General features: G+C 46.1%; 1 protein-coding gene across 1 annotated transcript in view; it reads left to right on the top strand.

The window, feature by feature from the left end:
* The window catches only part of LOC147114870 (peroxidasin homolog), a 1,146,739-nt gene that overhangs the window by 557,701 nt on the left and 561,258 nt on the right, over window positions 1-27,780 (top strand). The window contains exons 4-5 of the mRNA XM_085992898.1: window positions 5,466-5,537; window positions 26,666-26,737. Of these exons, the coding sequence (XP_085849024.1) occupies window positions 5,466-5,537; window positions 26,666-26,737 (144 nt within the window). The remainder of the gene's footprint in view (window positions 1-5,465; window positions 5,538-26,665; window positions 26,738-27,780) is intronic.

The raw sequence follows: 27,780 nt of genomic DNA, 5'->3' as shown, positions 1-27,780 counted from the left end.
CCACCGGGTTTTTCCACTCATACAAGACGCCGCCACCTACCTGGATGCCTGCAACATTCTAAAGGCCCACTATCAGTGGCCTACCAACGAGGTGTACGCCAGGCACCTGCTTGCTACCTGCACACAGCGACCCGGAGAGTCGCTGGAGGACTTTCCAGTCACCCTAAAAGTGCTTGGCAAAGACTGCAAATGCAAAGACGTGAAAGCCACGGTATACACAGACGAGCTGATTCGGGATGCCTTTATCACAGGCCTTAGCTCTAATTACATCCGGCAGAGACTGCTAGAGAAAACGGGCCTAGATCTGACACAGGCTGTGGACACAGCGCGATCGTTGGATGTGGCTCAGAAGAATTCTGACTCCTACTCGGCAGGCCGCGCGGCCCACGCCGCCTCTGCTTCCCCGCCCGGTAGCCCAACACCGTCGGGGCCCTGCTCTCCCCCCAGAAGCCCTACGACCGCCGCAACGCATCGGGGCCCCAAATGCTACTTCTGCGGGCAGCCGAAGCACACCAGGAACCTGTGCCCGGCGAAAGGCACCACCTGCTTTAAGTGCGGTAAGAAGGGGCACTTTGGGAAGGTGTGCAGAGGGAACCCCGCAGGCAAAACCGCCACCGCCACGTGCGCGCCGTGGGAGCGGCCATCTTGGACACCATCTTGTCCGACCTCGTGGGGTCCACCATCTCGCGAGCAGACAGCGTGGACGCCATCTTACCCGGCCTCGTGTGGCACACCATCTTGTCCCGATCAGGGCCCTTGTGGTAAACCACTGTAGTTCACTGTGTTCACTTGTTGTTGTTGTTGTTGTTGTCGTTCACTCTTGTTTAACTGTTATGTCTGACTATGCCTCAGCTGACTCCGCCCTCGGCTACCGAGTATAAGGACGGCCGCATGGCAGCTCCAGGCATTCGGTCATCCACTAGAGGCATAGTCCTGATCTGTCTGAAGTGCAATTCAGTAGTTAATAAAAGCCTGTCGTTCTGAACTCTGCTCAGCCTCTCATTAGAATTGATAGCGCATCAGCCCTACAGTGGCGTCGATCACAGTGGACCAGCCCAGACCGCACCCACTATCCAAATCGATGGTGGACATCGAGGTAAACGGGTGCAAGGTTAAATGTTTAATTGACAGCAGGAGCACAGAGAGCTTCATTCACCCTGATCTGGTACAACGACTCTCGCTAACTATAGTCCCTACTCACGGCAGGATCTCTATGGCCGACAAAACCCAGATATCAACTATTGCGGGTTACTGCGCGGTACGATTGTCCGTTAAAGACACTGTATATAATAATTATAAACTGTTAATTATGAAGTATTTATGTGTGAGTGTGATCTTGGGCCTGGATTTTCAGTGCCACCACCAAAGCATCACGCTCAATTTCGGTGGGACCCAGCCGCCCCTCACAGTGTGCGGTCTGGCTACCCTGAAGGTAAAGCCGCCTTCGCTATTCGCGAACCTTACCCCTAACTGCCGGCCAATAGCGACCAAAAGCAGGAGGTACAGCTGGGAGGACAGGCGGTTTATCGCGACCGAGGTAGACAGGCTCCTGAGGGAGCGCATTATTGAACGCAGCAACAGCCCGTGGCGCGCCCAAGTGGTGGTGGTGAGGGGTAGCGAGAAGAAGCGGATGGTGATTGACTTTAGTCAAACAGTCAACATCTATACCCAACTAGACGCCTACCCGCTACCCCGCATATCCGAGATGGTGAACCAAATCGCCCAATACCGGGTGTTCTCCACCATCGACCTCAAGTCAGCGTACCACCAGCTCCCTATCAGACCAGAGGACCGTTCGTACACCGCCTTCGAGGCAAACGGACGCCTCTACCAGTTCCTCAGAGTCCCCTTTGGGGTGACGAATGGGGTCTCGGTCTTTCAGAGGGAGATGGACCGCATGGTCGATGACCACCACTTGCAGGCAACCTTCCCCTATCTCGACAACGTCACCATCTGCGGCCACAACCAACAGGACCACGACTCAAACCTCGCGAGGTTTCTGAAAACCGCACAAAAACTCAACCTCACCTACAACGAGGACAAGTGATTTCCCCATTCAACACCACGCGCCTCTGCATACTAGGCAGCGTGGTGGAGAATGGGGAAATCGGACCAGACCCCGACTGATTGCGCCCCCTACGGGAGCTGCCCCTGCCCAACACTCCCAAAGCCCTGAAAAGGTGCCTGGGGTTATTCTCGTATTATGCCCAATGGGTCCCTAACTACTCCGATAAAGCCCGTCCCCTCTTGAAAGCATCCTCTTTCCCGCTCTCTGCTGAGGCCTATGCTGCCTTCAAAAGCATTAAGCAGGATATTGAGCGGGCCACGCAACAGGCAGTGGACGAGAACACTCCCTTTCAAGTGGAAAGTGATGCGCCTGACTTTGCCTTGGCGGCCACCCTCAACCAGGCAGGGCAGCCCGTAGCTTTCTTCTTGAGGACCCTCCAGGGGCCCCGAGATCAGACACTCCTCCGTGGAAAAGGAGGCCCAAGCCATCGTGGAGGCAGTGCGCCACTGGCGGCACTACCTAGCCGGCAAACGCTTCACCCTACTTACCGACCAGCAGTCGGTAGCGTTTATGTTCAATAATAAACAGAGGGGGAAGATTAAAAATGATAAGATTCTTAGGTGGCGGATGGAGCTCTCCACCTTCGAGTACGACATCATATACCGGCCGGGGGCCCTTAACGAATCCCCCGACGCCCTCTCATGAGGGATGTGTGCCAACGCCACCGGGGATCGGCTACAGACCCTCCACAACGACCTCTGCCACCCAGGGGTCACACGGATGTTCCACTTCATAAAGTCCCGCAACTTACCCTACTCGATTGAGGAAGTTCGGTCCCTGACCAGGAACTGCCGCACTTGCGCTGAGTGCAAGCCTCAGTTCTACCGCCCTGATAGAGCCCACCTAATCAAAGCTACACGGCCCTTTGAGCGGCTTAGCTTAGATTTCAAGGGCCCCCTCCCGTCCGTCGACCGCAATGTTTACTTCCTGAACATTGTGGATGAATACTCCCGGTTCCCATTCGCCTTCCCCTGCCCAGACATGACCAGCGCCACGGTCATTAAATGCCTCAGCAGCCTGTTCTGCCTGTTCGGTATGCCAAGCTATATCCACACGGATAGGGGGGCGGCCTTCATGAGTGAAGAGCTACGCCAGTACATGCTGTCCAAGGGGATTGCCACGAGCCGTACCACCAGCTACAACCCCCGGGGTAACGGTCAGGTGGAGCGAGAGAACGGGACAGTATGGAGGGCAGTCACCCTAACTCTAAGGACCAAGGGCCTCCCTATCTCCCGCTGGCAGGAAGTCCTCCCAGATGTGCTCCACTCAATACGGTCACTATTGTGTACCGCCACTAATGCCACGCCATTGAGCTAATGTTTGTGTTTCCCCGGAAATCCACCTCAGGCGTATCCATACCGTCATGGCTCTCCACCCCAGGTCCGGTACTTCTGCGAAAGCATGTGAGGGGTCACAAGACGGACCCTCTCGTGGAGCCAGTGCACCTGCTCCACGCCAACCCACAATATGCGTATGTCCGGCACGCCGACGGACGGGAGGACACTGTGTCCATAAAAGACCTCGCCCCAGCCGGTAACAACAGCAACAACGACAACGACTACAACAACAACAACCACAACAACTATTACCCACCCACTCCACCCACTATTCTTTCATCACCCCCGGAAGAACACCAGCCAACGGTACCCCCACCACCTACCCCCCCACCACCTACTCCTTCAACAACCCCGGTGGCGCCCCCAGCAGAGACCCAGGAGACTACCTGGGACACCCAGCCGGCACCCCCGGCACCGCAACCGTTACGTCGGTCACAGAGGACTATTACACCCCCGGACAGACTAAATCTGTAGAAGGGGTGAATGTGATGAAATATGCCATTCATCAGACTCTGTAGTTAACTGTATATATTGTATTGCCTGCTCCGGTGTTTGTACCTTGTATTGTGTATAGGGCACCGCCCCCTTTGTGTGTCGGCTCCGCCCATACCTGGCCCTACTTAAGACAAGTCCAGGCTTGTCTTGCAGTAGAACAGCAGCATGCTAGGTGAAGCTAGGTGCAGACACCGGCATCTTTTCTTTGCTAATAAAAGCCTTGTTTTATTCTGCTAACTTCGAGTCTTGAAGTTATTGAGGTGCATCAGCCTCTATGAAGCATCTTGGGATGTTTTTCCTACTTTAAAAGCATTAAATAAATGCAAGTTGTTATTACAAGCAAGTGAAAAGTGAACATGAGCCACTCTCTCCTTATACCGTGCTACCGCTGGGTATCTAAACATGCCTTTCTTTCTCCTATTTTATGTCTAGTGCTCATCCTCAGTGTACCTCATGAGAGGTGGTTGGGTGCTTCTGTGCTACAGGTGTTGTGGGACTGAATTGGCCTTCCTCTCATGGCAACTTGGGGACTGAGAGGAAGCTACTGCTAGCTGCATCTCTGGAGCTTGTACGGTGCTCTAAGGCGGAAGACTGGATGCCTGACATGTGCTGGCATGTCCTGAAACCAACAACTTCAGTTGCTGTAAAGGTCACTGCTGTCCTTAAAATGATTGCCTCAGGCTCCCTCCAGGCTGCTATAGGGCATATTAGCAACATCAGCCAATCTGGTCCATTCAATTATAAAGCAGATGATTGTTGCATTGTTTGCCAGAACAAACAACTCCATCACTTTCGAATGGACGACTAGAAACAGTAGAAGAGAGCCCCAGGTTTACCCAGATTACAGTATTTCTCAAATTCCATGGTATCATTAATTGTATAGACATAGCTTTGCAAGTCCTGCCCGCAATAGTGGTGCTTTCATCACAGGGCTTCCCAGTTAACAATGTGTGGCTAGTTTGTGTCTATTTGCATGGATTGTGCTGGTTAGTGCATATTTTGCTATCCGTAGTTATGACACCTTTATTTTACAATAATCCATTGTTCTTCTGTTTTATCCTGAGGAAAAAGTGCAATGTTAGCTCCTTTGAGACCAAGGTTACCCACTACATCCCTAGCTTACAATAGCAGTGTGGCGTTCACATACACCTGCTGAAGACAGGTATAATGGGGTCCATGCAGCAACAAAAACTATCATAAAAGATGCCTTACGAATGGTAAAGCAGAGATACAATTGCCTGACTAGGCCTGGGAACTTCCTAAAATACAGACCAGCGAACCTGTCACAAATCATTGTGATTTGTGATATATTGCACAGCTTCACTTTGCAATGTGGAATAAATATAGAGCTATGGGTGGAAGAGGGCTTCTGAGGGTCAGAATAAGGATGCTGAGAATTAGAGGGAATTAGATAGAGACTTGTGGAGAAAAATATTAAAGGAAATGGGGAAAGGGCAGAGAAATGGAATTACAGTAGCTAATGGCAGGTGAACTGGCACTGAAATTGACCAAACAGGTTCTTCTGTACCAATGTTTCTTTGGTTCCATTTCTGATTAATTTTCAGCTACCTGTACAAGAATAACATTCGTGCAATTGACAGGCAAGCATTTAAAGGGCTCGTGTCACTGGAGCAGCTGTAAGTAAATGTCATATTTTCTAAATGAATTTAAATATTTTAGGAGTCTTTGTTTTATTAACAATACATTTCTGTACCTTTTAAAGTATTTGGCCCTGAAATTCTTGGGAGTCCATTCCATCAGTGTAAGTGTGACAGCCCGACCACTCTCATCAGATAATCAGATAAGTGAAAGGGCACATGTAAGGGCACTTCAGCAATATTTGCCTCAATATGCCCACATTTATCCTGCTTGTGGTGGTCTCAGATCCTTCTAGGCCGCAGAAAATATCTGAAGAAAGAATCTTCACTCCTAGCAGAGTTATTGTGCTTTCAGGGCTAGCTCAATTAATCTGCTCTGAGATTGATTACCTTATTCTAGGAAAGGTTTGGGGCCTCTACTAGGCCTGTAATGGTACAATTGCCTGCTATCAACAGACATATCAGGAGGCATCCTGGATGGAATTTCCCAAGAAAGCCTGGGAACTCTGCTAGTTATGCCTCCTTGATGTAGATCCACCATGCACCTACCCCACAGGAATCTAAAGGGCTGCAGTAAATTGGGCAGAATTATGGTGAAGCCAGGTTCCACCCCAAATTCCTGGCCGCCATGGGCAGAAATCAGGCTTCCCACCATCTTCAGCCCCAAGAATTTCAGGGCCTTTGTTTTAACTCCACTTTTATTTAACTTCTCCTCTCCATTTTAAGTGCGTACCATACATAGATTGAAAAGGCAATTGTTCCAGTCACAGGTGAGATTCTGCTCCATAAATCAGTTGCGCGCAATCCTATTTCTTTTTCTCATTCTGAAGACTCTCCAAGTTCCATTCAGTGACTCATCATTTCCCTCACTCTGAAGACTCTACTTCCACTCAACGCTACCCTCAATATTGAAGCTGCTAAGGACAACTTGCCATAGGGAGAGTTAAGGCCTCAAGCCTTCTGTTACTGGTTCGTAGTTCCTATATTTCAGTATGGGCAGTCCAGTCTTTGTACAAATCTCCAGCATAATTGGTAATGGTGATGTAAGGTAATTGAGTGTACACATTATCTTCCATAAAACACTAATTAAACACTGTCGAGCAAATTGACAGATCTCTTTATTATACATGATGGTTTCACACTTTTCCCTTCCATATTGATACATTTCACCACAGACACATTAGCCGGAATTTTGCCCAGTTAGGCAGCTTGGGGGCAGGGGGCCTCCAAGGCAGGCGGGAAACCTGCGAGGCTGGGTTTCCCACAGGATCATGACCGGCCTCATCATCGTCGTTGTGGGGGAGGCCGGGTGTGCGGGAAGGCCTGGGAAGGTGATTGGAGGCCTCGTGGGGGGTCTCCGATCGCGGGTGGGTATGGTCAGCACCCTGGATCCAGGAGGTAGGTATAAAGCCACTTATCTCCTGGATACAGCAGTCCCCGCCTCTGTTTAACTGCTAGGTTTCATGAATTGTGGCCTACTCCTGCTCCTATTTCTTATGTAGACTGTTGTTGCCAGCCTCTGACTACCAGTGATGGTGATAATGTAGGAAGCTTGAATGCAACCATTGCAAAGCCAAAGTATGGGACTACCTCTCCCTAGTAGGCTCACACCTAACCAAAGTGTTGAACTGCCACCGGTTGGGCTACAGTTCTGCTGTTCATCTTTTGTCACAAAGTGGAAATTGCATGACGATGTAACTGCCTTCTGAATTGTGTCATTTTCAAAGCATTAATTAAGCCAATTCTAGGACTTGAGCAAGATAGAGAATGAGTCCCACTTCTAGATTATGTGAATAAACTAGCACAGATTATAAAAACAGACAGTAAGAGCTTCTACAGGTATATAAAAAGGAAGAGAGTAGCTAAAGTAAACGTTGGTCCCTTAGAGGACGAGACTGGGGAATTAATAATGGGAAACAGGGAAATGGCAGAGACTTTGAACAAATATTTTGTATCGGTCTTCATGGTAGAAGGCACTAAAAGCATCCTAATAATAATTGATAATCAAGGGGCTATAGGGAGGGAGGAACTTAAAACAATCACTATCACAAGAGAAAAAGTATCACAGAATCACACAGAAACCCCACAGTACAGATAGAGGCCATTTCGGCCCATCGAGCCTGCACTGACACATATCCCACCCGATCCCCGTAACCCCTACACCAACACATGTCCCACCCTATCCCTGTAACCCCACGTATTTAATCCCCCTAACACTAAGGGTCAATTTATCATAGCCAATCAACCTAACCCACACATCTTTGGACTGTGGGAGGAAACCTGAGCACCCGGAGAAAACCCACGCAAACACGGGGAGAATGTGCAAACTCCACACAGACAGTCGCCCGAGGCCGGATTCGAACCCGGGTCTCTGGCGCTGTGAGGCAACAGTGCTAACCACTATGCCACCGTGCTAGGCAAACTACTAGGACTAAAGGCTGACAAGTCCCCTGGACCTGATGGCCTGCATCCTAGGGTTTTAAAAGAAGTGGCTGCAGATATAGTATATGCATTGGTTGTAACCTACCAAAATTCCCTGGATTCTGGAGAGGTCCCAGCAGATTGGAAAACCGCAAATGTAACTCCCCTATTCAAGAAAGGAGGGAGACAGAAAGCAGGAGACTATAGGCCAGTTAGCCTAGCATCTGTCATTGGGAAAATACTGGAATCCATTATTAAGGAAGTAATAGCAGGACACTTAGAAAATTATAATGCAATCAAGCAGAGTCAACATGATTTTATGAAAGGGAAATCATGTTTGACAAATTTACTAGAGTTCTTTGAGGATGTAATGAGTGGGGTGGATAAAGGGGAACCAGTAGATGATGTGTATTTGGATATCCAGAAGGCATTCAATAAGGTGCTGCATAAAAGGTTACTGCACAAGATAAAAGCTCACGGCGTTCAGGGTAATGTATTAGATTGGATAGAGGATTGGCTAACTAACAGAAAACAGAGAGTCGGAATAAATGGGTAATTTTCAAGTTGGCAAAATGTAACTAGTGGGGTGCCACAGGGATCAGTGCTGGAGCCTCAACCATTTACAATCTATATTAAAGACTTGGATGAAGGGACCGAGTGTACTGTTGCCAAATTTGCTGACAATACAAAGATAGGTGGGAAAGCAAGTTGTGAGGAGTACACAAAGGCCCCGATAGTCCCGGAGCCGTCGGGCGTGGTTTCAGGCGGGCGGGGGCTGAAAAATCGCAGATATAGGGGGTCGCGACCTCCCCCGCCCGATACCCCACCCCGCCCGTCTTTCGCCCCAGTGTTTCAGCGCGACCCGAATCCGCCCTGCCCGCAGTCGGCGGGACTGGTCGGCGGGAGCCTAATGATCAATAATTGGCAGCTGTAATCCAATTTTAAGGGGCCCTTGCAATTTTCAGCTGTTCCCCACGTAAACCACGCCTGGTGGGAACACCGCTGATGAAACCTGGCGTGAACAATGATGGCTTGCTTACTTTCAGCTGCAGGTCAATTAGGAATGAAGAGATTTAATCAGACAGCATTGGTAGGCTGCAGGACCTTGTTGCTCCAGGCTTGTGGCAACTTGTTCAAGGCTTAGGCACAGCTGTGGAAGGTTGGAGCCTCACACACTTCTCCAGTGTGAGCTCCTGGGAAGCCCCTCTTACCACCCTCACTCAGCGCTTCCTCAACGGAGGCATCTGGCAGAAGCATGGGAGGCCTTTTGTTCCTTCCCTTCCTAGCATTAGAGGATCTCCAACAGCAGAGGAGGCTGGAGCAGATGCAGCAACAACAGCAGCTCCAGCAACAACAGATCCAGCAACAACAGCAGCAGCAGGAGCGACAGGCTGCTGCTCACCCACCTGAGGCAGCACAGGCCAGAAGGGGCCAGCGCATGGAAGGCCGCCGGCGCAGGAGATACCCCACAAACAGGGTCTACAGACACAGGGTGAGCTACCTCAACATGACTGAGCAGCAGTGCCAAAGGCGACTCTGACTTTCACGAGAGGTAGTGACTGACATCTGCGCAATGCTGCAACAAGACCTGGAGCCCAGAGCACCAGGTCGACACTCCTTACCAGTGGCCATCAAAGTCACCACCGCACTCAACTTTTATGCCTCAGGCTCCTTCCAGGGATCAGCAGCAGACATCAGCGGTATCTCCCAGGCGGCCGCACACACTTGCATCAAGCAGGTCACCGATGCCCTCTTTGCCCTCGCGCACAATCACATCCATTTCACCAGGGATCGCGCAAGTGTGAAGGTGCGAGCGCTTGGATTAGCTCAGCTGGCAGACTTTCCAAGGGTGCAGGGTGTCATTGACTGCACACATGTGGCCCTTAGGGCACCCCACCGCAATCCAGCAGTGTTTGTCAACCGGAAGGGCTTCCACTCCCTTAACGTTCAGCTGGTGTGTGACCACAAGAAGGTGATTTTGCATGTTTGTGCCAAGTGCCCTGGCAGCTGCCATGACTCCTTCGTACTGCGCCAGTCTACTGTGCCTCCGCTATTCAGTCCGCCAAACGAACTTCAGGGATGGCTACTTGGAGACAAGGGATATCCCCTGCGGTCTTGGCTAATGACGCCGTTGAGGAGACCAGCCAACGAAGCTGAGGAGCGCTACAACTCCAGGAACATTTCCACCAGATGCATTATTGAGCAAGCCATCGGATTGCTAAAGATGCGCTTCAGATGCCTCGATAGATCAGGTGGAGCCCTACAGTACTCATCAGCCAGGGTCTCCAAAATCGTCGTGGTGTGCTGTGTGCTTCACAACATGGCACAGCGTCGTGGCTTGCCGATTCCGCAGGACCAAGAGGCTCCTCACAGAGCCGCCTCAGATGAGGATGATGCTGAGGATGATGCTGAGGAGGAGGAGGAGGGCGGAAACAAGCATACTGCAGAGGCCCGTTAACCAGCGGCACTAGTGCGCGAGAACATTGCTGGGTGGAATGCAAGGAACGCACTCATCCTGGGCAGATTTGCGTAGCCTGGTATATCAAACACTGCAGCCTCGCTGCTTCTTAACTGACCATGGACAGTGGCCCATGCCTGTGCATTTCTACCTATTTGACCAGCTTGCTGACATCTGCAAGTTATCCTAAGGCCTCAATGTGATATCCCCATTCGCCAAATGACAGATGCCATCACTGCAGCAGTTGCCACCAGATGTTTAATGTACAGGAAACTGATGGCATTAAAACTATTTACAAGACTTTTCACCCAGCTGACTACCCTTGTGATTAGTGGTGCTTTATTTTTCTCTTATGCGTGCGCCTACGTAGTGGTACCCCTGTGGCTTCAGCAGATGTGGAGGCCCCTTGCTCACTTTCCTGCTGCTCCTGTCTCGACACCTTTGGCGGGCGTCCTCTGGGGTGGCGAGCCTGTGAGGGCTTGCCAGCAGTCTGCTGCTCCTGCGGCTGTGCAGGGGTTGAGACTCCTCTCTCACTTGGGTATGGACTTCGGCGGGGCTCTGACCAAGGGCTCTGAAGTGGCATGGAAGTGTGAGCGCGTGGAGAGGAGCCCCCACTTCCTTGAGGTGTGCCAACAACCTCCCTCTCATGGGTCAGCTCCCCATCAGTGCCTGCAAGTGGCTGGATAGCATCTTGCTGCACATCAGGGGGGCCATGGGGACCCGTCTCTGCACTGGAAGTCCTGCTCAGAGGGACTTCCATGAAGGTCTGGTTTCGGTGCTCAATAGATGCCCATCGCTCCTCAAGAGATGTCATTCTATTCTGAGCACTCACCATGTTTTCGATACCCTGGCGACTAAGCTCCTCCATGGCCGTAGCCCTTCTCTCCTCAGCTGCAGTCCTCCTTTCCTCGGCCACAGCCCTCCTCTCCTCGGCCACAGCCCTCCTCTCCTCAGCTGCAGCCCTCCTCTCCTCGGTGGTAGCCAGCCTTACCACAGAGGTAGCCATCCTTTCCGTGGTGATGCTTTCATGCGCCAATGACTCCAATAAGGCTCTGCTCATGCTCACCATGGACTCCTCCATTCGCTCCACACTCGCAGCGACCCTGGAGACTAAACCTGCCAGAGACTTCTGCATCTGTGCATGGAGAACCATCACCTCCTCTCTAGCGGATGGACCCAGAGGCATAGGGTCGACATGCAACTGAGCTGAGCTGGCAGAGGCCTGCGCCCTCCAACGAGGACTCTCCACTGCTGTCCCTGTCTCCACAATCTGTTGATGCTCACTTGTGAGCTGTGAAACACCAGGTGACAACACTACTCTATGTCCCGAAGGCCCCCCCCCAAGGTGGGAGTGTCTGCGCTGGTGCTGGGTGCGCTTATTTCTGCTGACGCTGCACCCTCAGAGGCTGGAGCTTCCTCTGAGGAGTCTGGCTGCAAAGCCTCTTCCTCCTCGGCAGTGGCGACGGGTGCTCCGGATGGTCCTGTGGGGGAGTAAAGGAAAGAGTTAGAGATGTGATGCCAAGGCTACTTGCACATTGGATTTGGCAGATGCTCATAAGTCCAAATGATGTAGCTTCAGAATCATATCAGCGACTCATGCTATGTCAATGAAAGAGATGGGAAGCTATACTGTCACCAGCTTGCGGGCTTGCTCCTGTCTCTCCTGCCCCAGCTTCCACAGCCACATCAGCCCCAGCAATCTCCATCACTGCTTCCTGCCAGGGGGTCAGGTGGGCGATTGAGGGTGGTCCTCCTCCAGTCCTCGCTCACTCTCTCCTATTGTGAGCTCTCTTTTCCTGCAATGAGGGAGACAAGTGGAGTTTGAGTGAGAGTGCAGGAGTGAGTGTAGAGATTGCATAGTATAGATACTTAGAAGGAGACAAAGATGGTGTGAGGCTGCAAGACCAAGGGCCCTCCCTATGTGTTGTCAGTTGTGTTCCAACCATCAGAGTGAGAGGCATTGTGAGGGCTGTATGGTAGAATAGTTATGTGAATGTGAGCATAGAGAGAGAGGGAATGGGTAAGGGTGCATGGATGTGACTGTGAAGTGGGATGTGGAGGAAGTGATTGCTGAAGCTGAGTGCTGTTGGGGAAAGGCAATGGGGATCAGGTTGAGGGTGATGGAAACTTCATACAGGAAACTTTTGATTAACCGGCCCCTAAATAACCGGAACGCTCTATCCACCGGCAAAATTCAGGAGTCGGTTCAGGTAACTTTTTTTACATTTAGTTACTTTTTTTACTCCATTTGTTGCTGTGCAAGGGTGTAGCTGAAGCTGTTGCTAAGCTACAGGGATGCTTGCAACTTGTGCTGATTGTTTTGAAGCAAGCAACAGGGTTTGTTGCTTTATATGGAGTTCTCAGCTCCGTATCTTTTACTATAGCGTTCGGTTATCCGGAATTGTTGATGAACCGGCAACACGTCGGTCCCGTCCGTGCCGGATACCAGAAAGTTTCCTGTACTTACTTTTTCTGTACGGTGAAGGTCATGGAAGCGCTTCCTGCACTGCATCCAGGCCCGACGGGTGACTCCCTGGGAGTTGACCTCTGCAGCCACCTCCATCCATGCAGCCCTGGTCTCTTTGGGAGGCATCTTCCTCCCTGAGCTAGGGAAGAGGACCTCCCTGTGGGCCCTAACCCCATCCACCAATGTCTACAATGAGGTCTCGTCAAATTTGGCGGCAGCTCGGCCTCTGCCACTGGCAGCAGCAGGTGCAGGCTCCTCTGCCATTCTCTCCGACTGGTTGGTAAGCCTGCAGAGGTTGAGAAGCTTGCTGGAGACTTTAAAAGCACCATGAATGATGACATCATAATGTGGGGCTTTCTGACTAGAATTGGACACTTAGCAAGAGTTCCCACATGCTGGAAATTAATTGGCCAATTGACGGAAAATTGCGTGCAGCTGGCTGGCCCATTTAGATTCGGGTCGGAATCCGACATTCGGGGAACCCGACAATTCCCCGCTCCTTCGGGAAAATTGAGGCCAAAGAGTCTGCAATGGGATATAGATAGGTTAAGTGAGTGGCCAAAAATTTGGCAGATGGAGTATAATGTGGGAAAATGTGAGGTTATCCACTTTGGTAGGAAGAATAAAAAAGCAAAATATTATTTAAATGGAGACAGACTACAGAATGCTGCGGTACAGAGGGATCTGGGTGTCCTCATACATGAAACACAAAAATTTAGCATGCAGGTACAGCAAGTAATTAGAAAGGCAAATGGAATATTAGCCTTTATTGCAAGGGGGGTGGAGTATAAAAGTAGGGAAGTCTTGCTACAACTACAGGGTGTTGGTGAGACCACACCTGGAGTATTACATTCAGTTTTGGTCTCCTTATTTAAGGAAGGATATATTTGCATTGGAAGCAGTTCAGAGAAGGTTCACTTGGTTGATTCCTGAGTTGAAGGGGTTGTCTTATGAGGAAATGTTGAGCAGGTTGGGCCTATACTCATTGGAGTTTAGAAGAATGAGAGGTGATCATTATTGAAACATATAAGATTCTGATGGGGCTTGACAGGTTAGATATAGGGAGGATGTTTCTCCTCGTGGGAGAATCTAGAACTAGGGGGCATAGTTTTAGAATAAGGGGTTGCCCATTTAAAACAGAGATGAGGAGGAATTTCTTCTCTCAGAGGGTCGTGAATCTTTGGAATTCTCTACCCCAGAGAGCTGTGGAGGCTGAGTCATTGAATATATTCAAGGCGGAGATAGACAGATTGAAAAACAGGGGAATCAAAGGTTATAGGGAGCGGGCAGGAAAGTGGAGTTGAGGCCAAGATCAGATCAGCCATGATCTTATTGAATGGTGGTACAGGCTCGAGGGGCCGATTGACCTACTCCTGCTCCTATTTCTTATGTTCTTATAAACACAAAATGGAGGGGATAAAAGAGGCTTCCAGCCTCATTACAATATTTAAATTGAGGTAACACCCACTGGGAGTGCGTTGGTCACCCACCCTGCCCCAGTCCCGCCTCCGCCTCCAGTAAAACCAGAAGTGGGTGGGTTAGAGGCAGGATCAGGTAAGGAATCCCATTTTCAACACTTTAACTGTCTCCACACTCCAAACCCACCTTTTTTTTTAGGGGAAATTTCTGGCCATTATCCTGAAGGTTAAAGGCTGTTGGTTGGGTGGGTAGGCCTGTGGTTCCAGGCTGCAGCCGGGGATGTGTCATCGGCGAGGGGATAAGTGATGGGATCAGTCATTGGTTGGGGGTTCAAATCTCGGGGGGTGGTTGGTGAGATCGCAGGGGCGTTGTTTGCGGTTTATAGGTATGCTTGTTGGGCCCGGGGGGAAACACTCCTGCTGCTCCTGGCCCACAAGCCGTGCTGTAAAGGCACTTGCCTGTTCCATCCGACCCTTCACATCTCCCTTCAGCTGCCAGCTTCCTGAGACCCGGGAATCCCGGCCTTCAGGTGTTAACAATAAAAGCAATGTTAAAATGGAGGCACGTAGCCTCCTTAAAATATCTTAAGGACCAGCCTGCCATATCGGAAAATCTAGGCTTTTAATTCTATATTTACATTCAGTGACACAATGGTTTATTAAAACATGTTTCTGGTAAAAGTTTAGAAAATAACATAATGGGGCAGAAATTCGGGTCGGGGGCTTGCCGCGCGTGCAAGCCCCCGATCTGCACTTACCCGACGCGCCTGCCATTCACCTCCAGGGACGCCTGGAATTCCTTTTTGAAACAGAAGAATCCCGGGCAGCGTCTGACGTCACGCCGCCCAGGAGTGCAGCCAGCGCGAAGCCTGTAGCGCGCTGTGCAACTGAGACACGCCCCTTGAGGTCTCAGTTTAATAGGACACGCCCCCAATGTTTCTCACAAGCTGCAACGCATTTTTACATGCAGAGCAGCATTTCAAATAGGTTTTTGGTATATTTATGAAGCTTTTGGTAACTTTTATAAACTTTTAAAAACGTTTACATTATTTTGAAGAATCTGAAGTAGTTTTAAACAGAATTAAAGCAATTTAAAGACTTTTAAAAGCCCTGAAATAATTTTTTTCATTCCATTTATTTATTTAGCAACGTCGTCATCATACGTGTCTTCACACTGTTCCCTTTGGGGAACTGTATGAAGTGGTGGAAGGATTTATGGCCGTGATTAACGCTCCTTCCGTGACCGTAACCATCTTTGTACCAGCCATTAGGGTGGTTAGTCCTATGGCGGGAAGGTTTTACGGGCTCCCACAAGCTATACGAGGAGGGGGGGCCACCCACACCCACGGACGCAAATATCCCACTGGATGTCAACCCAGAATTTAGAGCCAGAGCTCCGACTCCACTTGCCGGGACTGTCTGGAGCGGGGTTCGAAACCCTACCCCGTCTGGCCCAGCGGCGGGGATCCTACCGCTACGCCAAAGGCCCACTCCGATTAGCAACGTGAAATGGCTGGAATGAGCACAATTCACGGCATTAAATGAACTCACAATTGAACTGATGATGACCTCAGCAATCTCCTCAACGAGGTGGAGGCGCAGCATCTGCTCATCATTGGTAATGAGAAGTCCAAGGCGCCGCAAAAAGGACAGATGATAGCTTGGTCATTCAAGTGGCAGCATAGGGCTCCAGTCACGGGGAGGGAAAAGGCGCAAGAAATGTATGGGTGTCACCTTTTGCGCGGAGTGGGCCTTTTGCGTAGCGGTAAGTATCCCCGCCGCTGGGCCAGAAGGAGTAGGGTTTCGAACCCCGCTCCAGACAGTCCCGGCAAGTGGAGTCGGAGCTCCAACTATAAATTCTGGGTGGACATCCAGCGGGATACTTGCGTCCGCGGGTGTGGGTGGCACCCCCCCCTCAGATGGGTTGTGGGAGCCCGTAAAACCCTCACGCCATAGGACTAACCATCCTAATGGCTGGTATGAAGATGGTTATGGTCACGGAAGGAGCGTTAACGTGGCCAGAAATCCTTCCACCACTTCATACAGTTCCCGAAAGGGAACAGTGTGAGGATACGTACGACGATGACCTCTTGCGCAATGCACCTCCTTGGACCCTCAGTCGCAGATGCGAGGGGGCAAATTGTGCAATTGTTAAATTTTTCATTTTATTGACATGTAAAATGTTGGCCCAGTAATTCCGTTCCAAACGCGTGAGTATGGTCGGGGTACTCACGCGTCTGGCCGGAAGAAATGCCAGTTTTCAGCATGCACAGCGCATGCGGGGAAAACCGGCATTTCCTGTCCTCTGAACAAAGGGGTTCAGAGGCAGAACGCGTGCGACTGCACAGGCAGCGCGTGCGCAGTAAAATTCGCCGGTTTCATTCATGCTTTCAGTGAGGTTAAGTCCTTACAACTTACACATGAAAAAAGCATGAGTACAGTTGCTCCAGAGGCTGCGGAGGAAGATATGTTTTATCGTGGAGCTTCTGAAAGGCAATATTTTTGTTTGGGAAAGGGAGGAAAGTTATTTTAAGGAATGCTGAGGTAAGTTTTAAAGTTTATTTTTGTTTTTTAAAACGGGTTTTCAGTACTGTAGGTAGAAGGAGCAATTGTGGCTATGTGAATTGAATTTGCTGTGTTTATTAAATGTGAAAATGACTCCAACATTTTTAAGAAAGAAACTTTTCATCAGTAATATATTCTTTTAAGTAATTATGTATGTATGTCTGTATATATTCCTTTGCGTATACGTATGTATGTATATATTCCTTTACTTATGTGTATCTATCTATATATATAAACGGATCGATCTGTCTGTCTATCTGTCTGTCTGTCCTTCTGTCCTCGTGTGCGTCTGTCCGGCTATGCACTCAAAAGTTATAGAGCATACCTACGCGTGCGTTACCTCCAAAGAAAGCTTACGGTTCCGGGACGGTCATAAGCGTATTTACTTTTCGGTCAGACGAAAATTGTTCGCGCCTTATGCAAAAAACCTTCAAAATTAAACTCATTATCTGCTAATTACCATTGATTGACTGACGTCAAGGTTCGACCAATCCTGTGCCGTCACGATTGACCAATCCTACAGTACAGTCCCCTGATGGTTGGCCAATCGGTGTGTGTGTGTGGGCGGGACTAATCGTTTTCATCTCAGGGATGGGGCAGCCATTGCCTCAATCTAAAAACACCATTTACTTCCAGCTCAACATCTGCTGATGCAGCTTCGAAAAAGTTAGTATCTCTTATGTTATTTTTAAAAGATTTACCAAAAACGTTTTATAAGTACTTTCACTTTCATCTTTGAAGGTATTAAAAGGTAGAAATGTTGCGCGGCAGCAGATTCACAAAGGGACAGAGAGAAAGGGCCCAAAAGCCTGGGACTCGATTTAAAATGTTGCCCGGCACCAGATTCACAGAGGGACACAGAGAGGCCCCAAAGCTTGGCACTCGATTTAAACTGCCCGGCCCAAAACAGCCCTGGCAAAGCCGGGCTCCCCCAGCTATGAATGTATGTATTTAATTATGACTTTCAGAGAAAGTAACTTATTGGAAAATCATAATTAAATACATACATTCATACACATAAGTAAAGGAATATATACATACATACATATACGTAAAGGAATATATACGGACATACATACATAATTACTTAAAAGAATATATTACTGATGAAAAGTTTCTTTCTTAAAAATGTTGGAAATGTTACATTTTTTAGAACAGTCATTTTCACATTTAATAAACACAGCAAATTCAATTCACACAGCCACAATTGCTCCTTCTACCTACAGTACTGAAAACCCGTTTAAAAAAAAAAAAATTAAACTTTAAAACTTATCTCAGCATTTCTTAAAATAACTTTCCTCCCTTTCCCAAACAAAAATATTGCCTTTCAGAAGCTCCACGATAAAATATATCTTCCTCCGCAGCCTCTGGAGCAACTTTACACATGCTTTTTTCATGTGTAAGTTGTAAGGACTTAACCTCACTGAATCCATGAATGAAATCGACGAAGTTCACTGCGCACGCGCTGCCTGTGCAGTCGCACGCGCTTTGCCTCTGAACCCCTTCGTTCAGAGGACAGGAATTGCCGGTTTTCCCCGCATGCGCTGTGCATGCTGAAAACCGGCATTTCCTCCGGCCAGACGCGTGAGTACCCCAACCGTACTCACGCGTTTGGAACGGAATTACTGGGCCATTAACAGATCACAACTTTATTCAATTTGTCAAAACTTGATGGTAGTTATATAAATAATGGCACGTTTAATTATATTGTGCAGAACATCTGAAGAATTATGCACATAAATCAAAAGCAAGTAGTTTACTTACATTACCATCAGTATCTGTGCTCAAGGGTTTATGTGTTGTCAAAATGTAAGCTCATTGAACAGCTGTCAATGTTTAGGTACACCTGCATGACCTCCTAAACACCACTTAACATGCAGTTTCCTTTTTCCAGTAATAAAATTCTTGTGGCACAAATCCATATGAACATGGAAATTAATAAGATATGACTTTAGACTCAGAACATTCAATTGAAGGCAGCAATGGCAGAATTAGCTTTGGATCAGATTTTGTTTTCTCCTCGAACATCTTGATGCAGATTGTAATGAATAAAAGATTTGCAACAGTTAAATGTACTTTTGGCAACTTCAGGCAGTGAGTGTGATTATAACAGAGCTTAGCACACTCCCTTTTAATCTAGTTAATTGAGTTGAGCCAAGTATCTGCCTAACTGATGATCTCCTCATTGCCAATGAACGCCAGATAAAATCCTTAAGCTTGCCAGTGGCAGTACTGCCTGTTAACCCTATCCTTCCAGCACTTCACTGGCATCCATAATTATTAAGGGTGTTTCTGCTGTAAGGTGTTTAGGATTTCAGTCTGACTACTACAATTTTGGTGTTGTGTTTCAGTCTAAATAGAATGTTACCTGTTGGGAATGATGGAAAATTAAAAAGAGGATTTCTTACTGGTCTAAACTAAGGCCCGCATTTCCAAGTCAAAAAGAATGTTCATTGCTTGGAATGTTCCCTAACAGTACAGAGTTATTCTTATCCTTCTATCTGCTTCTACACTAGGCAGGTTGGATCTTTAATGTACAGAGGTGTGTTGGGAGACATAGAAACATAGAAACATAGAAGATAGGAGCAGGAGTACGCCATTCGGCCCTTCGAGCCTGCTCTGCCATTCAATGAGATCATGGCTAATCATCCAAATTCAGTACTCTGTCCCTGCCTTCTCCCCATATCCCTTGATCCCTTTAGCCTTAAGAAATATATCCAACTCTTCCTTGAATATATTTAATGAACTGGCCTCCACTGCCCTCTGTGGCAGAGAATTCCACAGGTTCACCACTCTCTGGGTGAAGAAATTCCTCCTTATTTCAGTCCTAAATGGCTTACCCCTTATCCTTAGACTATGACCCCTGGTTCTGGACTCCCCGGCCATCAGAAACATCCTTCCTGCATCTAGTCTGTCCAGGCCTGTCAGAATTTTATAGGTTTCGATGAGATCCCCTCTCAATCTTCTAAACTCCAGTGAGTATAAGCCCAATCGACACAATCTTTCCTCATATGTCATTCCTGCCATCCCAGGTATCAGCCTGGTGAATCTTCGCTGCACTCCTTCCATGGCAAGAACGTCCTTCCTCAGGTAAGGCAACCAAAACTGCACACAATACTCAAGGTGCGGTCTCACCAAGGCCCCGTACAACTGTGGCAAGACATCCTTGTTCCTGTATTCGAACCCTCTTGCTACGAAGGCCAACATACCATTTGCCTTCTTAACCGCCTGCTGCACCTGCATGCTTACCTTCAGCGACTGGTGCACAAGAACACCCAGGTCTCTTTGCACTTCTCCTTCTCCCAATCTATTGCCATTCAAATAATAATCTGCCTTCCTGTTTTTGCCACCAAAGTAGATAACCTCACATTTATCCACATTATAGTGCATTTGCCATGTTTCTGCCCAATCACCCAACCTGTCCAAATCGTACTGGAGTTTCACGACATCCTCCTCACAGCATACCCTCCCGCCCAGCTTTGTGTCGTCTGCAAATTTGGAGATATTACATCCAATTCCCTCGTCCAGATCATTAATATATATTGTGAACAGCTGGGGTCCTAGGACCGATCCTTGCGGTACCCCACTAGTCACTGCCTGCCACTCGGAAAACGACCCATTTATTCCAACTCTTTGCTTTCTGTCAGCCAACCAGTTCACTATCCAAGTCAATACCTTGCCCCCAATCCCATGTGCCTTAATTTTGCATGCTAATCTCTTATGCGGGACCTTATCGAAAGCCTTCTGAAAGTCCAAATACACCACATCCACTGGTTCTCCCTTATCTATTTTACCAGTTACATCCTCAAAAAATTCCAGTAGATTGGTCAAGCATGATTTACCTTTTGTAAATCCATGTTGACTTCGTCCGATCCTGTCACTGCTTTCCAAGTGCTCTGCTATTACATCTTTTATAATGGACTCTAGTATTTTCCCCACTACTGATGTCAGGCTTATAATTCCCTGCTTTTTCTCTACCACCTTTTTTGAATAGTGGGGTAACATTAGCTATCCTCCAATCCATGGGTACTGTTCCAGAGTCTATCGAGTTCTGGAAGATGACCAGCAATGCATCTACTATTTCTAGGGCCACTTCCTTAAATATCCTGGGATGTAGATTATTAGGCCCTGGGGATTTATCGGCCTTCAGTCCCATCAATTTTCATAACACCATTTCCCTACAAATACTGATTTCTTTCAGTTCCACCCTTTCATCAGACCCTATGTTCCCTGGCATCTCTGGGAGGTTATTTGTGTCCTCCTTTGTGAAGATAGAACCAAAATATGTATTTAGTTGATCAGTCATTTCTTTGTTCCCCATTATAAATTCCCCTGATTCTGACTGCAAGGGACCTACGCTTGACTTCACCAATCTTTTTCTCTTCACATATCTATAAAAGCTTTTACAGTCAGTTTTTATGTTCCCTGCAAGCTTACTCTCATATTCTATTTTCCCTTTCTTAATTAATCCCTTTGTCCTTCTTTGTTGAATCCTAAACTGCTCCCAATCCTCAGGATTATTGCTTTTTCTGGCCAATTTATATGTCCTCTCCTTGGATCTTATGCTATCCCTAATTTCCCCGTTAGCCACGGTAGAGTCACCTTTTTTGTTTTATTTTTATGCCAAACTGGGATGAACAAATTCTGTAGCTCATCCATTCGGTCAAGAGTGGACGATGAGTCTGGTGTTCCTCCAGGCAATTCATCCTTTACATCCACATGAAATGTGCTGTACACTTAAGGATGCCATTCTGAGATTCTCAAAACTGAAACCTTCCCCAAGCAAACTAAACCTGACACTCAACAAGATAAATTTGGATCAAGAAAGCCCTGTGGCTGATTTCAACTCATTCTTCTAAAAGATCAACCCTACCATCTACCATTACAGTATCCAAGCGGGCAATTTAACCCTACCCGCCTTGCAGAAACCTGGCGAGTGAGCACTTAAAATGACCCAAGTTATTTACACACCATGGAGCTGACAGGTTCCAATTTTTACCTGCTTTCCCAAGCAGGCAGCAAGGACTTTTTAACACGCTTTTTAACATTTACATGTCGAGTCCTGGCAGTGGCTTTCACACCAACCAGGCCACACCAGCGGCAAAGATGATCAGGGCCAGCAGAGGCCCAAAAAGGTAAGATTGAAGGTATTTATTTTATTTCCTTCTGAGGTCCAGGGAAGCAAGAGTGCTCCTGCTGGCCCGTCAAGGAAAGTTTGGGCCTCCCCAGTCATGATCTCGACACCCCCTCCCGATCACGGGACCCGCGTGGGATGGCCTGGCAGCCACTTACCCTTTGTCGGTGGGTGGCTGCGTGATTCGCCACCACTGCCCGCCGGTAATGGGATTTAAATGAGGCCCGTTAAAATTGGCTGGGACTCATTCTGCTGAGGGTGGGTGGGAAATTTCCTCGCCGGCATGGATTACCGCTGGAAACCTGCTGGTATTCAAATCCGGCTGCAACTGTTTGTTAAATGATGCAAGAGTCATGGCCTCAACCACTTTTCCTGGCACCCATGCCAGCTTCTTCTCACCATCTGTGCCATCAGATCAGCTGTCATTGGATTGACGGAAAGTGATATTACTGGCCTCACATGCAGCCAGCATTGGAAATCCACGTTGGCTGCAAGCACGCCATGCCACAAAATCTATCTTATAGATGTTATTTTAAACAAGCTCTAGATTGATTATAATGCAATAGATGCTTCAAATCAAAAGTTTCAATGTGCTATGACTTACAAGACATGGATGAGTAAAAATAAATACCTACAGAGAAGATGCAACAAAGAATTATAAATGTAATTCTCTGATTGGAATAAATGTTGTGTTCTACAGCTCACCATTGAGTACTCAGCTCACAGATACTTTTTTTTTAAGTTTCCATTATTTTTATCTGTCTCTCATAAAGAGTAAACTTTATTTCTAAAGATTATTACCAGTTTGAGGAATGTTACGTTTTCCCTATTGTGTTAGGTGAAATAAATTCCATAAGTCATGTTAACAGTAACTTAATCCATGTTTTTGGTCAGACATGTATTAAAAAGTATTCAGTGCTCAGTAATGCCTGGTGTTTTCAGAATAACGTAGTTCAGGATGAACAGCTGATGAGCCCCTCGAATATGATAGCATCTTACATTTTTCATGAGCCATGTTTATTGCAAATTAATGGTGCATGCTTACACAATGTTCTTAAACATTTATGCATTCTGGTTATAATTGTTAGTGAATCATTTTTGTTGGATGCCAACTTTTAAAAATTAACCAAGTTAATTATTTATGGAAAAGTAATTTCAGTGATAGCGATGGAACCTAGCACAGTGGGAGTATTGAAACCTGTATATCATTTGCTGCTGGAGAATAACCTGCTAAACCATGATGGATTACTTTTCAGCAAGATTGTTCCTTCTGGTCAGGTGACAGGACCACACATTTTACCAAGTCAGTCCCTTTTGCTGTCACCTGGTGCAAAACCACAATGGTGCTGGTTGAAAATGATAACAGAAGCACCACTGACATTTTCTCTTTAATTGAGAAACCAAGGTGAAAGGCCAAGGGCCATAGTGCACCAAGTTTGAACAGTATGAAATAGAAGGCAGCATCAATCAAGAAGTAATGGACATGTAATGCCAAACTTGGGATTTAAAGAACTAAAATTGTAGAAGGACAGAAAAACGAAGGAGGTGAATAGTTCCACAGTTTGGAAGTCCTGGGAAAGAATGAGTTAGATGAAGACACTTTAGCAGGCTCATGGGAACATCATCACTTGCAAGATCCCCTCCAAGTCACACATCATCCTGACTTGGAAATATATCACTGTTCCTTCATCGTCGCTGGGTCAAAATCCTGGAACTCCCTCCCTAACAGCATTGTGGGAGTACCTTCACCACACGGACTGCAGTGGTTCAAGAAGGCGGCTCACCACCACCTTCTCAAGGGCAAATATGGATGGGTAATAAATACTGGCCTTGCCAGCGATGCCCACATCTCAGGAATTAATTTTTTAAAAGCCCTGATTTCACTATATAGGCAGAATGAAGATCCTATTGGGCAGTGTATTGAGAGCTTACAAGGGACAACAGAGAAAGTTCAGAGGAGAACTGACTTTGGTAGTATCAATAAAATTTGGAAGAAATTACAAAATTGCAAAAGAGAGCATGAGGGAAAGGTTGGAGGCTAGGGGTGAGAAAGAAATTGCCCATCAGACAACATGTTTTTAACTTGTGTCCAGGAGTGCAAGATTTTGCAATAATAATAGAGGTTGTGCAAGGACTGAACTCTCTGATGGGAACGTTTTACGTTATATAAAAGATGAAAGAAAAAGCTAAGTGTGTTATTGGATGAAATACAGTCTTGAGTTTTTGAAATGATTATTCTGATGCTATCAGAACCCTTTGGTTGTGTTAAGGTTTTATAACAGAGTCACAACCTTCTTTAATTCATGGGTTAAATGTTTGGTAATATTTTATAAGAAGCACATCATTTTGTTTCCTGTGTTTTTGAATTTTTATTTATGTATGCAGAGATCTTAAAGAGCTTGCCTTTCTCCACTGTCCCGAAACATTTACACCATCTGCTGCAGACTACTAGGCCTAGGTTTTCTGATTGTACTGCCAGCAACAGCCCAGTTGTTTTAATGATGGCATTACGATCAAAAAACCCAACTCCAATCTCCATTTTGATTTTTTTCTACTGAAGTCTTTAATGCTGCCAAGTTTGCTTTGGTGTATCAGCTTTGTTGTGTGGTTTTACATTACTTTGTGGGAAAAATGTAAATGTTTTCCTTCTGCTTTTTTTAAGAACAAAAATTATAATTGTAGACCAAGATTTTTCCTGAAAAATAACATCTTGTGGCAGGGAGAGAATATTTTGGTGAAATTTTGTGTACTTTTTTAACTGAAATATATTTAATTGATACAATGTTGCAAAACATTTGTAAACTGTTTATAGTCAATAAGATGTTATTAACTAACTGTTATTAGCTAACTATTACAGTCATATAACAACTTTTTAAAAATCAAATGCATGCTAATTATTGATGATTATGTTATTAGTCCACTTTTGCTCCTTTCCTATCCTGAAGATGCTTGAGTACAGTCCCGCAGCTACTGGCTTTCTCTATACTTAGCTCACTCACGTGTCTATAGTGATGTGTGAGCATTCCTTTCGAACATGCACAGGCATCATAACTGAACACGAACTGGTCCTCACGCGACACCCACTTTCCAGAAGCGGATATCAACCAAAAGTGGAACCTGAACTGATTGTTCCCTCAAAGGCACCAGGGCTCATTACAATGCCCCTGCTGAGATCAATTAAGTCAGCACAGATTAGAGATTGAATTTGGTACTTCCAGGTTTGTTAGGCTCAGTTCCGCCTTGAGCAATTGGTATAAAGTTTAACTACTTGTGAAAGATTGTCAGTTTCATAGTTTTTCTTACATGCCATATCTATAAATTCTGTAATTTTACATGTTGAAGTTATATTTATAATTATTACCAGGTGAGTATATGAGTACAATAAAGCCTCTTAATGCGAACACCTTAGTGGCAAGCAGACTATTCTCTGTTCCAGTTATTCCTATAAACAAATAAATTAGAGTGTCTGAGGCAAAATTGGCCATCTTAAACAAATTCCTATTGGCAGGGTGCCGATGAATTGGCATGTAATATGTAGCCTGGCTATGACTGAATTTTATGGCAGTCACACATTATTTACCACTGACTGGACAGAAGAGGGAAAGCACAGAACATGCTTCCTTAAACAACTTAAGGTGATCAAGCATGTTATTCTAGAATTAATTATTGCAACAAAATTAAATTAACAAAAGCTTCATTAGATTTTCTTCTGCTATGTGCTTTATTACCTCTTCTGTTTACTACTACTGTAAATTGGGAGGTTTTCTTCTAGTTAATAATATTTTGTGTTCTGAAAGTTAGTTAGCAGGTTAACTAACCATGGAAGCTCATTAGAGGTCAGACACTGAATGATGTGCCCAGTGATTTGGGCACATGTTTGATCCTGACTGAAACTGAAAAGAATCCCAGATGTAACAACTGAAATAATTAATTGGAAGAGCTGCTTCATTTTTCTATGATGACAGAATTCTACCAATTCATTTCCTTCTGACAGGATCCCACACCAGGAATGTAGTTTTGGGTATTACATGTATCTGAAATTTGAACAGAAAATCAGAACTCATAAGCAACACTGAGCGAATGGTTATCTAATCTTTGAATGTTGGATAAAAAACAGTATCTGGCAATTCCTGGAATGGAATCCTTTATCTACTTCGAGGTTTTCAGATTTTTAAAAATAATTTGTAAGAGGTTTGACGGGACTGTGAGCAACTGGGATGCATCCATAGTGAGTGACAGTAATGGTGGCAAGTAAAGAGGGGCCAGTGACATTGAATGTGCAGAAAGATTCCAATTGCTTTAGGTATCAGGAAATTACAAATTCCATTTCACGTGTGTGAAGTCATCTTGTCAATGTTAATACAGAGCAGAAGGTCTGACTTTTAGCTATTAATAGTCATTTGTGGAATTCTGTCATCACCCCAGAGAAATTGGAAAGAGCCCCAGCTGTTTGGATTGTTGAGTTTGTGCTCTGTGTAAAACACTTTAAAAGATGTGCAGATATAGCAGAAAGCCCAATATGATAGAGTTACTGTATAACGCATGGATATTTGCATCAGGCATCTAATGTAACAATGTTAACACAGGAAAACCAATAATAAGAGAAATCTCCAATTTACAGTAGCTTGGGTTGGTTTCTGAAAACAAACCACATTCCAGGCAGCAATTACGAATACTAACTCTTAACGTGAATTCTTTCAACAGATACATTCACTTCAACCACATAGAGATACTAGAGCCAGAAACTTTTAGCGATCTTCCCAAACTAGAGCGATTGTAAGTGCTGCATGGTCTGCTGTTTAATCTGCTATCTGTGTGCTTTTGTCATTGAACTAACTGACCACACTAATTGCATTTTTGCACTGGGTTGATAACTAACATAGTTCCAGCCACATATTCCTTAAACAATTAGATTTCAACCAGGTCTATAACCAGTTTTAACATTGTCAATCAATAGGCACTTTTATATTACAAACCCCAGGAGCCCAGTGCTCAAATGGAAACCCATGAGCTATGTGCATCACTCTCCCCTGATTAGCGAACAGTCCTGCTGCCCCTCAAACTGTAGATCCATTGGTCTAGTTTAAAAAAGGAGGCCGATTCTTTGTGGATGCCCATGACTTTCGCAACTGTGTATGTGCAAACTTGGATCCGTACATGTATTGTTATGCATGTGAATTCATGCACCAGAGATGACTCCTTCCTTTCTAAGATGGAAATGTCATGGCCCCATGAAAGTGCATGTCTCTAATGCCATTGAGATTGCAGAGCATGCTGTCAGTGGCAAGAGAACCAGGTGCCTACTGTGAATGTTACCCTATTGATGTAAAAGTGCCAAAGTTGGCATCAAATTTCATTTAAAAAGTTCAGTTTTTAGAGATTAAAAAAAAACTCTGATTTATTTTATTTCTATTTTTAATGTTTAAAACTTTCCAGTTAAGGTTACAGAATACATGCTTGTGTCTTGGAAAGTGCTCCAGAAACAGTAATGAAAGGAAATAATCTGAGATCTACCTGAACACAATTAACCTTATCAGACACAAATAATTGTGATTAGAATTATTCATAACTTCAAAAAAGCACAGTTTGTGTTTAAAATGATATTTACATACACCTGGAATAATATTTAACACTAATACATGTTTTCAAAGTTAGAAATCAGACCCTAGGAACAGTTTAATTAATCATGCAAAACTCCTCACTGGGGTTTTCAGTATCAATGGCCATGGGGGAGTAAATGGACTGTAATTGCAGATGAAGATTGAAGGACATGACCTTCTGCCTTTAAGTACAATTTATCAATCTCACACAAGTTTATT

The sequence above is a fragment of the Somniosus microcephalus genome, chromosome 7, assembly GCF_052327205.1.
Source record: "Somniosus microcephalus isolate GS21.2 chromosome 7, FLI_Smic_1.0, whole genome shotgun sequence".
In the NCBI taxonomy this organism is placed as follows: domain Eukaryota; kingdom Metazoa; phylum Chordata; class Chondrichthyes; order Squaliformes; family Somniosidae; genus Somniosus; species Somniosus microcephalus.
The sequence above is the reverse complement of the archived record's forward strand: the minus strand, read 5'-3'. Positions and strand labels throughout refer to the sequence as shown.